The sequence below is a fragment of the Salmo salar genome, chromosome 07 (genome assembly GCF_965601325.2).
Source record: "Salmo salar chromosome 07, fSalSal1, whole genome shotgun sequence".
NCBI classification, from domain to species: Eukaryota; Metazoa; Chordata; class Actinopteri; order Salmoniformes; family Salmonidae; genus Salmo; species Salmo salar.
Window position 1 is genome coordinate 55,713,926 of NC_138297.1, and position 15,865 is coordinate 55,729,790.

Here is a 15,865-nt window from a genome sequence, read left to right on the forward strand (position 1 = left end):
GAGATCCTGATTTTAGAAGATCGAAAATACAAAACAATAAATGATAAGAATTAAGTATTTTAAATAAATTTGGATTTTTAAAAATGTAATTGTGAGATTATGTATAACAAAAGAGCATTCCCACTGAGCACACTGGTTAAATCATCATTGTTTCCACATCATTTCAATGACGTTGGTTCAACGTGGAATAGATGTTGAATTGACGTCTGTGCCCAGTGGGTTAGTCTCTAATTCTCTAAACTAGTTCCACCAAGTATGTTAAAAAACCAACACTGAAACTGAACATAACAACAACACCATCTCTACTGTAATTTAAGATATTTGATAACCCAATATTGAATATAATTTGTCTATCACCATAATGAAATGAATCATTTTCTCTACATCAAAACAAGCTCTTCAAATGACAATGACAATGAGTGAGTGTTGAGGGAATGCGTGTCGGACAGTTGTTCGATAAGCAGTAGGTCAACAAATGTTTCCCACACTTTTTGGTAAAATTCTGCTTCTGGTTTAGTCTAGTAGGAATCATGTAAGTTTGTGGGCTAGACTAGTCTCGCAATGCTGCTACAGAAACTAGGTAGATGTGGTCAAGTGAATCATGTCTCATCACTGAAAGCAAAATGATTTGTGAACCTGTATTCAATTGCATTTCAAATGAATGAACAGGTACACTTTACTTTTCAACTAAAGCTTTTCAATATAAAACATTCAATATCAAATAATAATTATTGAATCAATCTGCCAGCCTTTTATACAACAATGCCAAGCCTATAGGAAGCCTGTGTGAAGTTTTTATTGTCTTGTGGTTGTGGCCCTGCTTCCTGTCAGAATGTATCTGTCTGCATTCAGTATCTGTCTGTGGTCTGATGTGTTGCAATTTGTTCTCACAGAACAAAAAAGCTCATGGGGGCGAGGCTCATAGCCAGATTTAGATATTCTTTAGCCTATAGCTTTGGTCTGACCTTGAGAATGATCTACAGTGCATTCGGAAAGTATTCAGACCCCTTGACTTTTTCCCCCAAAAATGTAACGTTACCGCCTTTTATTCTAAAATGTATTAAATTGTTTGTTTACAAAAATATAAATGCTACATGTAAAGTGTTTCATGAACTGAAATAAAAGGTAACGATCTGTACACAATTCCTGGAAGCTGAAAATGTCTCAGTTATTCCATGGCCTGCATACTCAGACATGTCACCCATTTAGCATGTTTGAGATGCTCTGTATCGACGTGTTCCAGTTCTCGCCAATATCCAGCAACTTCGCGAAGCCATTGAAGGAGTGGGACAATATTCCACAGGCCACAATCAACAGCCTGATCAACTCTATGCGAAGTAGATGTGTCGTGCTGTGTGAGGCAAATGGTGGTCACACCATATACTGACTAGTTTTCTGATCCACGCCCCTACCGTTATTTTTTTAAGGTATCTGTGTTCCCAGTCATATGAAATCCATAGATTAGGGCCTTTTTTCAAATTGACAGATTTCCTTATATGCACTGTAACTCAGTAAAATGTACATGTTTTTACAAGCATTCTACAATACTCAATGCACATTATTTCCAGACCTTGGTTTTTATTAATCAGACAGTATTCAGTACATGACATATCTTGAAGGTCTTACAACTATTTTCATTGTGTCGAGGGAGACAGTGTGGAAAATTCCTCACAGCTGTACTTTTCCCTTCCCCCTTTCAAATGATACTCAAAGGCACAGTAAGGACACAACCAATTTATCTTTCTGTCTGTGCTGTAAGGTTGTATGGTTTCCTTTTGTTTTGTGCTGGTAGGTAAACAATGCAAAAACAAATATATGCAAAGAGATTGCTCTGTTTGGGCAATGGAGTGAAGGAGTAAATATTCTGAACTGATCAAGCAGGTGTAATTTATGTTGCTGCTGTGAGGTGGTCAACATTAATACAAATGTAAATATCCACAAAAATCTTGAACAATATTTAAAATTCATTGCATTCTCACATCAATTTCAATTCTCTCAAAAAATAAAAAAAACAGTATGATGTTCATGGACAGCATTTGTACATTACATGATGTTAATATGGGTCATATTTTACATTACATGATGTTAATATGGGTCATATTTTACATTACATTATGTTAATGTGGGTAACATTTTACATTGAGGCGGCAGGTAGCCTAGTGGTTAGTGCGTTGGGCCAGTAACCGAAAGGTTACTGAATTGAATCCCCGAGCTGACAAGGTAAAAATCTGTTGTTCTGCCCCTGAACAAGGCAGTTAACCTGCTGTTCCCTGGTAGGCCGTCATTGTAAATAAGAATTTGTTCTTAACTGACTTGCCTAGTTAAATGAAGGTTAAATTAAAAAAAACATTACGTGATGTTAATGTGGGTAACATTTTACATTATTTGGCAACAAGTCATATTACACGTTCCCCCCTCCTTTCTCTGTCGTGTATTGCATGGTGTGTGTGCACCCAAGGAAGAGTGGCTGTTGCATGTGCTACCAGGGCTCCTAATATTCTAAAGGGTTGTTTTGTTTCAAGAAAGAGTGTCTTGTCCATCCCTTCAGTATTTGAAGTAGAAATTGTGCTCCATTATTGCATTTTAAAACCCTGTTATATTATATTAAGTTCCCTTTAATATAGACCACATGGAGAATTGAATAACATATTTGTTTTAGATGAATAAAGACTTAAAGTGATAAAATGTAGCATTTTGACATGTCCCTCCATGCACTCAGATTTCTAGGGAGATTTGAACCCGCTTAACCCCAACATTTCTCCAAGTTTTCCCCATCATTTTAAAGCCTAAGTTATTTTGTTGCATTGACAGTCATTTCTGAAGAGTAACGTTTGTGATTAGTGATTCATTTATCCCTAATTTTAAAGCTCTACCTTGTTACGTGAACTGAACACTCGTTTTAATATGGTGAAAAACTATTCCTGGTGAAATATTTTTCTTGGAAGAAGCTTTGAACATTAATAGTCAAATCATCGTGTAAAAGCAGGTGAACTGGTTCTATTCTTCTTGGAAATGTTCTAGTGTTTGAGGCAAAAAAAACAAAAAAACATGCTCAGTTTTTTACTGTTACACTTCTCAAAAGGTACCAAATTGGTGGAACCAAACTAAATTATTCCACCCAGGTTGTCCAGCATAGAATACTCTTCACACAGCCACATTGTCGACCACTACAAATGGGTCACTTAGCCCCAAAACCATTTATTTAGATTATGAAAAGTTTTGTATCCTTTATTTCTTCGAATGTAATCACATGAGCGACAGGCGTGCTCAAGTCCAAACCACCATCCCTGGACTTTAAAGTTCTTTCGCCAGGTGAAGTACCTCATGTATTCTTCCTCGTTCTGGTCGAGAAAGAGAAGCTTCTTTGCCAGCTCCTCTGTAGAGGAGAAATCATCCACATGGATGAAAGAGTCCCCTGGGATAAATTGTTCGTAGTTGTCTCTGGATGGACCTAGAACAACGGGCACTGCTCCCAACTTCATAGCGTTGAACAGCTTCTCTGTAGCATAGTCTTTGTAGATGGAGTTTTCAAACGCCAGGTAGAATTTACAGCTGGACAGCATCTTCGAGTAGTCTTCGTTTTCTAGGTATCTACTAAAATGTCTCCCATAGGCCTCTACTTTGACATGCCTACTGAGCTCGTTGAACACCTGTACCCTCTTGTAGTTTGGGTTCCAGTTGCTCACTACCCAACAGACTAATTTGTCCTTCTTGGGCAGCTCGAAGATTTTATCCTCACTGGTTACCTCGACAAGCAACCCATATGGAACCTTGATATCAGAATCCAGTCGATAACTCGCAGTCAAATTGAACAAGTGGTCAACACCAGGAATCCTGTTTGTGTTAGCCGGTGATTCTCCATTCCACCACACCCATTTCTGGAACCATGGACGTTGCTCTTGGGGCATGTTCTTCAGGTCTCCATGGATGTCTCTATGGTGGAATATGACACCGTGCGCCTTGCTGTAAAGGTTTTTATCCACTGTTAGGTGACAGCCTTTGATGTTAAAGTAGGCACAAGAGTTTATGTCGAAGGCCTGACCAAATGGCCACATCCAGATTAAAATGATAGTGTCTGTGACTCCGTCATCATCGGCCTGAATGGCTGTCTGGGCATGGTGTGTTTTTTGCCCCGTGTGGCTCCCTGCCATACTTACTTGAGGGCAAGGAGAACAACCAGCCTTCCCCTCGTGGGATGCCTGGTCAGTAGGGCATGAAAGGAACTTGATCTGGGGTTTGTAGTAAATGAAGAATATTCCCACGAAGCATGCCACTAAAAAACAGCCAATCAGAACAGGCCGTAGAACCCCCTGAGAAGCCGGAGTGGACATACCTTGACCCTTTGAAAGAGAATAGAGAACAATCAAAACCATGGATGTGAAATACATTATAATAATGGTAGTGACTGGTTATAGCTGAAAAAGTAGTTAGATAGAAAGATTGATTGAATGTATTACGTATATAGCCTGAGCATGTGAAAGTTGGGTTGGTGTCTCTAAAGTTTTTAGAATGTCACATTTGAAATGTCTTCCATTGTGTTCTTATAGTTTGCATTAAATCAAGGAAGTTTTATGCAAATGTATGCTAATTCATATTGTTAAGGTTAAAATTGTAAAGGTTATAGACAGTTTGAAGTTAGGATAGCCTGAAGTAGCTTCTAGAATTTTAAATTTTTTACCATTGAAGTTTATGGACATTTTAATGCGTTGCGATTTATGCAAATATGGCTGTAGTACAAAATGTATAAATAGTATCAAAAATATTTTCTCAAGTAACCTGCTGACAGGGAGTCTGCATATTCCAAAGATAAGTTAGTGTTGATAGCTCAAGCGGTTTAACACTAGGAGAGCCAAAAGCGTCATGTTGACTCAAAACAGAAACCTTTTTAATGTCCCCCCGTCCTTAACTTTTCTGTCGTTGTCAGAATCTTAATATGACAAAAATAATGTGTTATAAATTAAAACAGTTTTAAGAGGATGTCATTTTTTCCCCCGGCCCCTCAATCACTGCAGGTCATTCCTTGGAAGTCAGCCTGCGCAGCTGATGATGGCCAATCTAAACTGCACCTAAACTGTCACACGTGCTCCCGCTCCCCCTCTCTGAGCTTGAGGGTGCCAGGTGCCCATCATTACGCACACCTGTTACCATCGTTACGCGCATCAGCGCTTCATGGGACTCACCTGGACTCTATTACCTTATTGATTCCCTCCCCTATATCTGTCACTTCCTCAGTTTCTTCACCATGTCTGCATTAATGTTGTTTTGTTCCCCGTCCAGACGCTGATCTTGTTTTATTTTCTTGTCTGTTTATCTAGTATATCTTCACTCCCTGTACTTGCTTCTCGTCTCCCAGCGTCTGCCCTCACACTAAACTATATATATCAACACTAATTTCCCACATATAATAATAGAGTTAGCCTAAAGACAAGATTAAATTGACAATAGTCTGATGGGTGAGAATATTATCAATTGTTAAATTATAAATGAAGAATCCAATGAACAGCTGCAGCTTGGAATTGACAAAGAGGCAGGTAAACGGTGTGCCAAAAAGTTACTTTTTCAAATTCTTGTAACGCTTGACGTTGTGGGTGTGGAGTCAGGCGCAGGAAACAAGAGAGTATACTATAGTGCTTTTATTAAACGCACCATCAAGAGTATACACCCAAAATACAACAGGGCGTAATAAAAATACAACGACCCAAAACACGTTCCACGACACAACACACAGTGAAAAAACGAAAATAAGCCTGCACACAGAACAGGTGGGGAAACGGGCTTAAATACCCAACTAATCACTAATAGAACACAGGTGCAAATAATAAAGACAAAACCAACAGAAAAGGAAAAAGGGATCGGTGGCAGCTAGTAGGCCGGTGACGACGACCGCCGAGCGCCACCCGAACAGGGAGAGGAGTCACCCTCGGCAGGAGTCGTGACAGTTGCCCCACCCCGACGCGCGGCTCCCCCAGCACGCCGACACCGGCCTCGGGGACGACCCGGAGGGCGAGGCGCAGGGCGATCCGGGTGGAGGCGATGGAAATCCCTCAACAGTGATGGATCCAGTATGTCCCCCACCGGCACCCAGCATCTCTCCTCTGGACCGTCCCCCTCCCAGTCCACGAGGTACTGCAGGCCCCTCACCTGACGTCTAGAGTCCAGAATGGAATGTACTGTATATGCCGGGGACCCCTCGATGTCCAGAGGGAGCGGAGGGACCTCCGGCACCTCACCGTCTTGTAAGGGACCAGCTACCACCGGCCTGAGGAGAGACACATGAAACGAGGGGTTAATACGATAATAAGAAGGGAGTTTTAATCTGTAACACACCTCGTTTCTTCTCCTCAGGACTTTGAAGGGCCCTACACGCTGCGAACCCAGCTTCCGGCAGGGCAGGCGAAGGGGCAGGTTTCGGGTCGAGAGCCAGACCCTGTCCCCTGGTTGGAATACTGGGGCCTCACTGCGGTGGCAGTCAGTGCTCCTCTTCTGCCGTCCCCCTGCTTGTTTAAGGACCTCCTGGACAGGCCTCCAGGTCTCCTTGGAGTGATGCACCCAATCCTCCACCGCAGGAGCATCGGTCTGGCTCTGATGCCACGGTGCCAGGACCGGCTGGTAGCCTAACACACACTGAAATGGCAAAATGTTAGTGGATGAGTGGCGGAGTGAGTTTTGTGCCAGTTCGGCCCAAGGTATGTACCTGCACCACTCCCCTGGCCGGTCCTGGCAGTACGACCGCAGAAACCTACCCACCTCCTGGTTCACTCTCTTCACCTGCCCATTGCTCTCGGGGTGATAACCGGAGGTCAAGCTGACCGAGACCCCCAGGCGCTCCATAAATGCCCTCCATACACGGGACGTGAACTGGGGACCCCGATCAGAAACTATGTTTTCCGGCACCCCGTAGTGCCGGAAGACATGGGTGAATAGAGCTTCCGCAGTCTGTAAGGCCGTAGGGAGACCGGGCAACGGGAGGAGACGGCAGGACTTAGAGAACCGATCCACCACCACCAGAACCGTGGCATTCCCCTGAGACGAGGGAAGATCGGTAAGAAAGTACACCGACAGGTGAGACCACAGCTTTTGTGGAACGGGGAGGGGTTGTAACTTCTCTCTAGGAAGGTGCCTAGGAGCCTTACTCTGGGCGCATACCGAACAGGAAGAGACATAAAACCTCACGTCCTTAGCCAAGGTGGGCCACCAGTACTTCCCCCTAAGGCCTAGCACTGTCCTCGCCACCCCAGGATGACCCGACGAGGGTAGCGTATGAGCCCATCGAATCAATTGATCACGAACACAAAGCGGGACGTACTTACGGCCTGCTGGACAGTTAGCAGGCGCAGGCTCTACCTGTAGCGCCCGCTCGATGTCCGCGTCCATCTCCCATACCACCGGAGCAACCAGCTTAGAGGCTGGAAGGATGGGAGTAAGATCAATGGGCCGATCCTCAGTGTCATAAAGACGGGACAGCGCGTCGGCCTTAGTGTTCATGGAACCTGGTCTATAAGAAATAGTGAACTGGAACCCGGTGAAGAACATGGCCCACCGTGCCTGACGCGGGTTCAGTCTCCTAGCTGCCCGGATATACTCCAGGTTCCGGTGGTCAGTCCAGATGAGAAAAGGGTGTCTAGCCCCCTCAAGCCAGTGTCTCCACACGGTCAGAGCCCTGACCACAGCCAACAGCTCCCGGTCCCCCACATCATAGTTGCGCTCCGCCGGACTGAGCTTCCTAGAAAAGAAAGCACAGGGGTGGAGTTTCAGTGGCGTACCCGAGCGCTGAGATAGCACGGCACCCACCCCAGCCTCGGACGCGTCCACCTCCACTATGAATGGTAAGGAGGGGTCCGGGTGCGCCAACACAGGCGCATCAGTGAACAGTGCCTTCAACTGGGTGAAAGCTCTGTCCGCCTCTGTCGACCATCGCAAACGCACCGGCCCCCCCTTCAGCAGTGAGGTAATGGGAGCCGCTACTTGGCCAAAACCCCGGATTGGCAAATCCCAAGAACCGCTGCACTTCCTTCACTGTGGCTGGAGTCGGCCAATTACGCACGGCCTTAACGCGGTCACACTCCATCACCACCCCCGAGGTGGAAATGCGATAACCCAGGAAGGAGACAGATCGTTTGGAGAACTCACACTTCTCAGCCTTGACGTATAGGTCATGCTCCAGCAATCTCCCAAGCACCCTGCGCACCAGGGACACAAGCTCGGCGCGGGTGGCGGAGTAAATCAGGATATCGTCGATATACACTATCACGCCCTGCCCATGCTGGTCCCTGAGAATCTCGTCCACAAAGGATTTAAAGACGGCTGGAGCATTCTTCAACCCATACGGCATGACGAGGTACTCATAGTGGCCCGATGTGGTACTAAATGCTGTTTTGCACTTGTCTACTCCCCGAATACGCACCAGATTATACGCGCTCCTGAGAACCAGTTTTGTGAAAAAACGCACTCCGTGAAATGATTCCACCGCCGTAGCGATGAGAGGTAGTGGGTAACTGAACCCCACTGTAATGGAATTGAGACCTCTATAATCAATGCACGGACGCAGACCTCCCCCCTTTTTCTTCACGAAAAAGAAACTCGAGGAGACGGGTGAGATGGAGGGCCGAATGAACCCCTGTCTCAGAGATTCCGTGACATATGTCTCCATAGCCAACGTTTCCTCCTGGGACAATGGGTACACGTGACTCTTGGGAAGCGCAGCGTTTACCTGGAGGTTTTTCGCACAATCCCCCTGTCGATGAGGTGGTAATTTAGTCGCCTTCTTCTTACAGAAGGCGAGAGCCAAATCGGCATACTCAGAGGGAATGCGCACAGTGGAAACCTGGTCTGGACTCTCCACCAACGTAGCACCGATGGAAACTCCCAGACACCTACCTGAACACTCCTCTGACCACCCCTGGAGAACCCCCTGTTTCCACAAAATCTTGGTATTGTGACTGGCCAGCCAAGGCACCCCCAGTACCACTGGAAATGCAGGTGAATCGATAAGGAAGAAACAAATTCACGCCTTATGATTCCCCTGCGTCACCATGTCCAGTGGCACCGTGGTCTCCCTGACCAGCCCTGACCCTAATGGCCGGCTATCTAATGAGTGCATGGGAAAGGGGGAATCTAACGGCACCAGTGGAACTCCCAGCTTGATGGTGATTCCGCGATCCATAAAGTTCCCCGCTGTGCCTGAATCGACAAGCGCCTTATGCTGGGAACAGGGAAAAAAAATCAAGGAAAAAAATGTAAACAAACATGTGACCAACAGAGGGTTCTGTGTGAGTTTGGTGCTGACTCTCCTGGGATGAACGAGGAGTGTTCTGCCTGCCCTCTCGACTCCCAGACAGACCCCCCCAGCACCGGTCGACCGTGTGTCCTCGGCGACCACAATTGGTGCAGGAGGAGCGCCCTCCTCCGGCTCCCCTAGATGCGGCCCCTCCTAGCTCCATGGGAATGGGCGCGGGTGGGCTAGGAGGTGGAACTGACAGGACCCTTTCTGAACGGCCGCGGGCAGCCAGCAGATTGTCCAGTCGGATGGACATGTCAATCAGTTCATCAAGGGAGAGTGTAGTGTCCCGACACGCTAGCTCCCTGCGGACGTCCTCCCGGAGGCTGCACCGGTAATGATCCATTAGGGCCCTGTCATTCCACCCGGCCCCCGCAGCCAAGGTCCGGAACTCCAGAGCGAAGACTTGAGCGCTCCTCGTCTCCTGCCTAAGATGAAACAGTCGCTCACCCGCCGCCCGGCCTTCTGGAGGGTGATCGAATACGGCCCGGAAACGGCGGGTGAACTCAGGGTAGTTCTCCCTCGCTGAGTTGGCCCATTCCAACGCTCGGCCCGTCAGGCAGGAGATGAGGAGGCTCACACTCTCCTCTCCCGAGGGAGTCGGCCTCACGGTAGCCAGGTATAAGTCAATCTGAAGCAGAAACCCCTGGCACCCCGCTGCTGCTCCATCGTACTCCCTCGGGAGCGCAAGACGAAGTGCACCAGAACCAGACGGAGAAGGGAGCGGAGTAGGTGGACTCATCGAGTGAGCCGGAGGTGAAGAGAGGAGACCACTCCTCTCCCATCGGTCCATCCTCTCCATCATTTGGTCCATCACTGACCCAATTCGATGGAGTACGGTGGTGTGGTGGAGGACCCGTTCTTCCATCGAGGGGAGAGGGGTGGCGGCTGATCCTGCTGACTCCATATTTAAGGTGTGGGCTTCTGTAACGCTTGACGTTGTGGGTGTGGAGTCAGGCACAGGAAACAATAGCGTATACTAGTGCTTTTATTAAACGCACCATCAAGAGTATACACCCAAAATACAACAGGGCGTAATAAAAATACAACGACTCAAAACACGTTCCACGACACAACACACAGTGAAAGAACGAAAATAAGCCCGCACACAGAACAGGTGGGGAAACGGGCTTAAATACCCAACTAATCACTAATAGAACACAGGTGCAAATAATAAAGACAAAACCAACAGAAAAGGAAAAAGGGATCGGTGGCAGCTAGTAGGCCGGTGACGACGACCGCCGAGCGCCACCCGAACAGGGAGAGGAGTCACCCTCGGCAGGAGTCGTGACAATTCTCCTACAAATCACAAGCTGGTAAGATGTTTTGATGTCTATATAGTTTCAGAAAGAGCAGATTATGCAGTTCCCAATCACTTATCCTTGCCACGCAACTCTGAAAAAGGACCCCTTGAGCTACTATATATTTGAAGATATAACTTTTCAGAAAAATTAAAGGGAAAGGGGGATACCTAAAACGGAATGACTCAACTGAAATGTTTCTTCTGCATTTAACCCAACAACTCTGAATTACAGTGATGCCATCCATGCCTCTCCACATGAACTCAACACTCAAAGTATAGTAATATATTTAAATAGAAAATATGCCGTTCTGTTCTTTTGAAATGCATTCTCAATTCAAATCATGATGCTCCTTAAGACCTGTCCTTAACAAATTAATTATCTTTGTGACAGTGTTTATTTAATTGATTTTAACACTTGAATTGTGGGGTTTTAGTGTTTTTTTTCATTTGTACATATAGCCTGCAGCTACAAACAAATGAACATGCTATTGTGTTCTTTCATATACATTTTCTTTCATATTCTAATGTTAGCTAAGACCTCCATAAACACAATTAAATGATAGGATATATTAAATGTATTCATTAGACTGTTATATTGACTTTCAAAGGATGGCCGAAGGGGGGTCCAAGGAGGCCATGCTTTTCTAGCGTTAAGCGCTAGAGCTGGTGACATATTAATTATTTTCAGCAAGCACATTAACTATCTTATATGACAATACACCAGGGAACAAAGAATGTAAAATGCATCACTAGTGAAACTAAGGCTAACATCAGGTGTTGTTCAGTGCTGTTGATAAATTCAGCATTCATGAGGACAGTCTGATTATCCTGTATGACGATGTAGTTAGTATGTACAGCAAACACAGTGTACACCAGGGATGGACAACTGCAGTCCTCAGGGGCCTGATGATTGGTGGCACACTTTTGCCCCAGCACTAGCTGACACACACCTGACTCTAATCTACTAAGCTATATGGAATTGTTTGAAGAAGGTCATACCAAGGATCATTTAGCTATTTGATTTAGAAGACCTCTTGAAGAATAAAAAAATATAAATATATTTTCAAAATTGTATTTGGCCTTACTGCTATTAGCTCATACAAACACATTGAATACCAGATTCACTATGTGGAAGAGAGACTCCCCCCAAAAAACAAAAGGAAGCGTTTTGAAGTATCTGAGAGATATAAGAACATATTTTTTAAATGTACATGTATTTAACCCTTTTTCTTGGAACGAAACGTCTCCATATACAGTGCCTTCGGAAAGTATTCAGACCCCTTGACTTTTTACACATTTTGTTACATTACAGCCTTATTCTAAAATTGATTAAAACATTTTTTTTTATCAATCTACACACAATATCCCATAATGACAAACCAAAAACAGCTTTTTATAAATTGTTGCTAATTTATAAATTTTACTTGCTATATTGTATTTACTTTGCCACCATGGCCTTTTTTGCCTTTACCTCCCTTATCATACCTCATTTGCTCACATTGTATATAGATTTATCTTTCTACTGTATTATTGACTGTATGTTTGTTTTACTCCATGTGTAACTCTGTGTTGTTATATGTTGTCGAACTGCTTTGCTTTATCTTCGCCAGGTCGCAATTGTAAATGAGAACTTGTTCTCAACTTGCCTACCTGGTTAAATAAAGGTGAAATAAAAGAAAAAAGAAAAAAATAAAGAAAAAAACTGAAATATCACATTTATTAATCTTTCCCTCAATTCTGACCAGTCTCCCAGTCCCTGCCGCTGAAAAAACATCCCCACAGCATGATGCTGCCACCACCATGCTTCCATAGGGATGGTGCCAGGTTTCCTCCAGACGTGACACTTGGCATTCAGGCCAAAGAGTTCAATCTTGTTTTCATCAGACCAGAGAATCTTGTTTCTCATGGTCTAAAAGTCTTTAGGTGCCTTTTGACAAACTCCAAGCGGGCTGTCATTTACATTTTACTGAGGAGTGGCTTCCATCTGGCCACTCTACCATAAAGCCCTGATTGGTGGAGTGCTGTAGAGATGGTTGTCCTTCTGGAAGGTTCTCCCATCTCCACAGAGGAACTCTAGAGCTCTGTCAGAGTGACCATCAGGTTATTGGTTACCTCCCTGACCAAGGCCCTTCTCCCCCGATTGTTCAGTTTGGCCGGGCGGCCAGCTCCAGGAAAAGTCTTGGTGGTTCCAAACATTTTCGATTTAAGAATGATGGAGGCCACTGTGTTTTTGGGGACCTTCAATGCTGCAGAAATGTTTTGGTAACCTTCCCCAGATCTGTGCCTCGACACAATCCTGTCACGGAGCTCTACGGACAATTCCTTCAACCTCATGGCTTGGTTTTTGTTCTGACATGCACTGTCAACTGTGGGACATTATATAGGCAGATGTCTGCCTTTCCAAGTCATGTCCAATCAATTGAAATGACCACAGGTGAACTCCAATGAAGTTGTAGTGTAATGTGTATGCTGGGAGTCGGGAAGCAAGTACCGGGAGTGCAAATGTATTAATAAATAGACCATAGTACAAAACAAGAAACACGAAAAGCGTACAGACACGAAACAGATTCAATAACACCTGAGGAAAGATCCAAAGGGAGTGACAGATATAACGGAGGTAATCAGGAAGGTGATGAAGTCCAGGCGAGTCTCATGAGGAGTGTGTATCGATGGTGACAGGTGTGCGTAATAATGAGTAAACTGGCGACATTGAGCGCCAGAGAATAGGAGCAGGAATAGACGTGACAGTACCCCCTCCCTGACGCGCAGCTCCAGCCACAGGACGCCAACCAGAGGGACAATCCTGAGGACCAGGATCGCTTCTGCTGAGGTGCAGAAACCTGCAAAGCTACCTGAGACACGGGAACCTGTAGAGCCAGCTGAGGCACGGGAACTCATAACCTGTCAAGCGGGCTGAGGCATAGGAGCCCGACAAGACAGCTGAGGCATGGGAGCCCAACGAGAAGCTGAGGCATGGGAGCCCGACGAGCCAACCTAGGCTTGAGAACCTGTCAAGCCAGCTGAGGCATCCCCGGTTGCTTTGGCAGCCACTCTTTGACCCACGTCACCAGTAAAAAAATCCCCCCAAAAATCCCTGTGTACAAACATAAGAGACAGAGTCAATAACGCCTGGGGAAAAAAACAAAGGGAGTGACAGATATGGGGGGGGGGGGGGGGGGGGGGGTAAATCAGGAAGGTGATGGAGTCCAGATGAGTCCTATAAGGCGCAGGTGCGCATAACGATGGTGACAGTTGTGAGTAATAATGAGTAAACTGTCGACAACGAGCGCCAAAGAAGAGGAGCAGGAGTAGACGTGACAGTACGAGTAAACTTCGACGTCAAGCGCGGGAGAGGGGGAATAGGAGTAGACGTGACAGTACCCCCTCCCTGACACGTGGTCCCGATGACCAGGAGCGGGCCGATCGCTTCTGTTGTGGCGCAGGAACCTGCATAGCCAGATTAAGCGTTATTCTGTAACATGTAGCTAATAATCGGGAAGCAAGTACAGGGAGTACATTTAATAAATAAACAAACAAACATGGACCACCACAAGAAACACGAGAAGTGTACAGACATGAAACATTTAAACAGAAAGAATAACGCCTCACCAAAGGGAGTGACAGATATAGGGGAGGTGATCAGGAAGGTGATGGAGTACAGGTGAGCCTCATGAGGCGCAAGTTCGCATAACGATGGTGACAGTGTGTAATAATGAGTAAACTGGAGACAACGAGCACCAGAGAGGAGGAGCAGGAGTACACGTGGCATGTAGACGCATCTCAAGTATGATCAATGGAAACAGAATGCACCTGAGCTAAATTTCGAGTCTCATAGCCAAGGTGCTGAATAGTTATGTAAATATAGTTTTTCAGTCTTTTATTTTTAATTAAAAAAATGTTTTAAGTGTTTTCGCTTTGTCATTATGGGATATTGTGTGTAGATTTCTAAGGAAAAACATGTACTTAATCCGTTTTAGAATAAGGCTGTAATGTAGCAAAATGTGGAAAAAGTCAAGGGGTCTAAATACTTTCCAAATGCACTGTATACTTCCATTAATGTTTTTAACTGGTACTGGGTGACCTTCAGTCGAGTCTTGTAAAGCCACGTGAGGCGCTGAAACCAGCCGAGCCGGCTGAGGCATGGGAACCTGTTGAGCCGGCTGAGGCATGGGAACCTGTCGATGGCATGGGGTATTGTATGTAGATTGCTGAGGAAAAACATTTATTTAATCCATTTTAGAATAAGGCTAAGTTAATGTACTTTTGTACATTTCTAGATTGTCTCTTGTGTGCTTTGTTGGGAATTACTGTGTGATCCGTCTGGAATGTTCCAGAAGTGTTGTTGTTTTTTACACATTTTATATAACATCACATTTTCCTCATTTTATAAACATAATTATAGATGCAATACTTTTTTAATTTCCCCTCTTTTTGAACAAACCACACTTGTGCTACCCTGTGAATACTATGTCTCAAACAATGACCAACAATGCCTTGGACAATACCAAACCATTCAACAATGTTATCACATAAAACTCATATCATAGTCTAAAATCCTACCAATCATTAACTAGGACTCATGCCTCACTAACTTCCTTATTCTTCTCACAAAAACATCTCTGGTCACTTATTCAACTATAACATAATATGCAAAGTCATCTTTAATCAAAGAATACTAAAATAAAAAAACAAATTAACATAACAAATAGTTTATCAAGGTAAAGTACAAGATTCCGTATGATTTTTATGATTACTCACAATGCTCTATTTAGAGTAACAGTTACACATAACCAGTCAAAGTGATGACATAGTATAATGAATAGTTCTTCCTCCAAGCCAAGTTATCAAACTTACCTTGGTATCCAAAATGCCAGGAGAAGATGAAGTATTGTATCACACTGTCTACGTATACCATCCAGGTGTAGAGATCAGTGAGTGACTGAGTGACGCCTCAAAACGCCTTGTGCCGAGCTACTCTCGGAGACGGCATGTCAGGTGAAAAGGTGTGGCTGTTATTTTTGTTTCCTCTTCACCTGGTTGTCTGATGCAGCCAGGAAGTTTATCAAAGTATGAGTGTACTTTTATCATAGTTATTTAGACCTAACTCCACATTCAAAAAGTGAACTTGGAGCATAGTTTATACTCTCTAATGAGTTCGAATCATTTTTTATTATCGTTGAAAGTTGTCAGAGACACTGTATATATGTCACGCCCTGACCAGGTGAACTCGGGTATTTTGGGTCAGGGTGTGTCATGTTGGGTATTTTTCCTTGGTTTGTTGTCTA

At 44.8% G+C, this 15,865-nt stretch overlaps 1 protein-coding gene across 2 annotated transcripts; it reads right to left on the reverse strand.

Moving 5' to 3' along the window:
• Positions 1-1,558: 1,558 nt before the first annotated feature.
• On the reverse strand, positions 1,559-15,631 carry LOC106609044 (4-galactosyl-N-acetylglucosaminide 3-alpha-L-fucosyltransferase 9). Of its 2 annotated transcripts, XM_045722216.2 has the most exons (3): positions 15,435-15,586; positions 6,142-6,259; positions 1,559-4,340 (listed from the first exon to the last, which is right to left on the reverse strand). In XM_045722216.2, exon 3 carries the CDS (start codon positions 4,329-4,331, stop codon positions 3,183-3,185), a length of 1,149 nt encoding a protein of 382 aa, XP_045578172.1. In that variant the 5' UTR covers positions 4,332-4,340; positions 6,142-6,259; positions 15,435-15,586; the 3' UTR covers positions 1,559-3,182. The 2 variants fall into 2 exon arrangements, with proteins under 2 accessions (XP_045578172.1, XP_045578171.1); XM_045722215.2 differs by lacking the exon at positions 6,142-6,259 and having other exon boundaries at positions 15,435-15,631.
• Between the last annotated feature and the right edge of the window lie 234 nt (positions 15,632-15,865).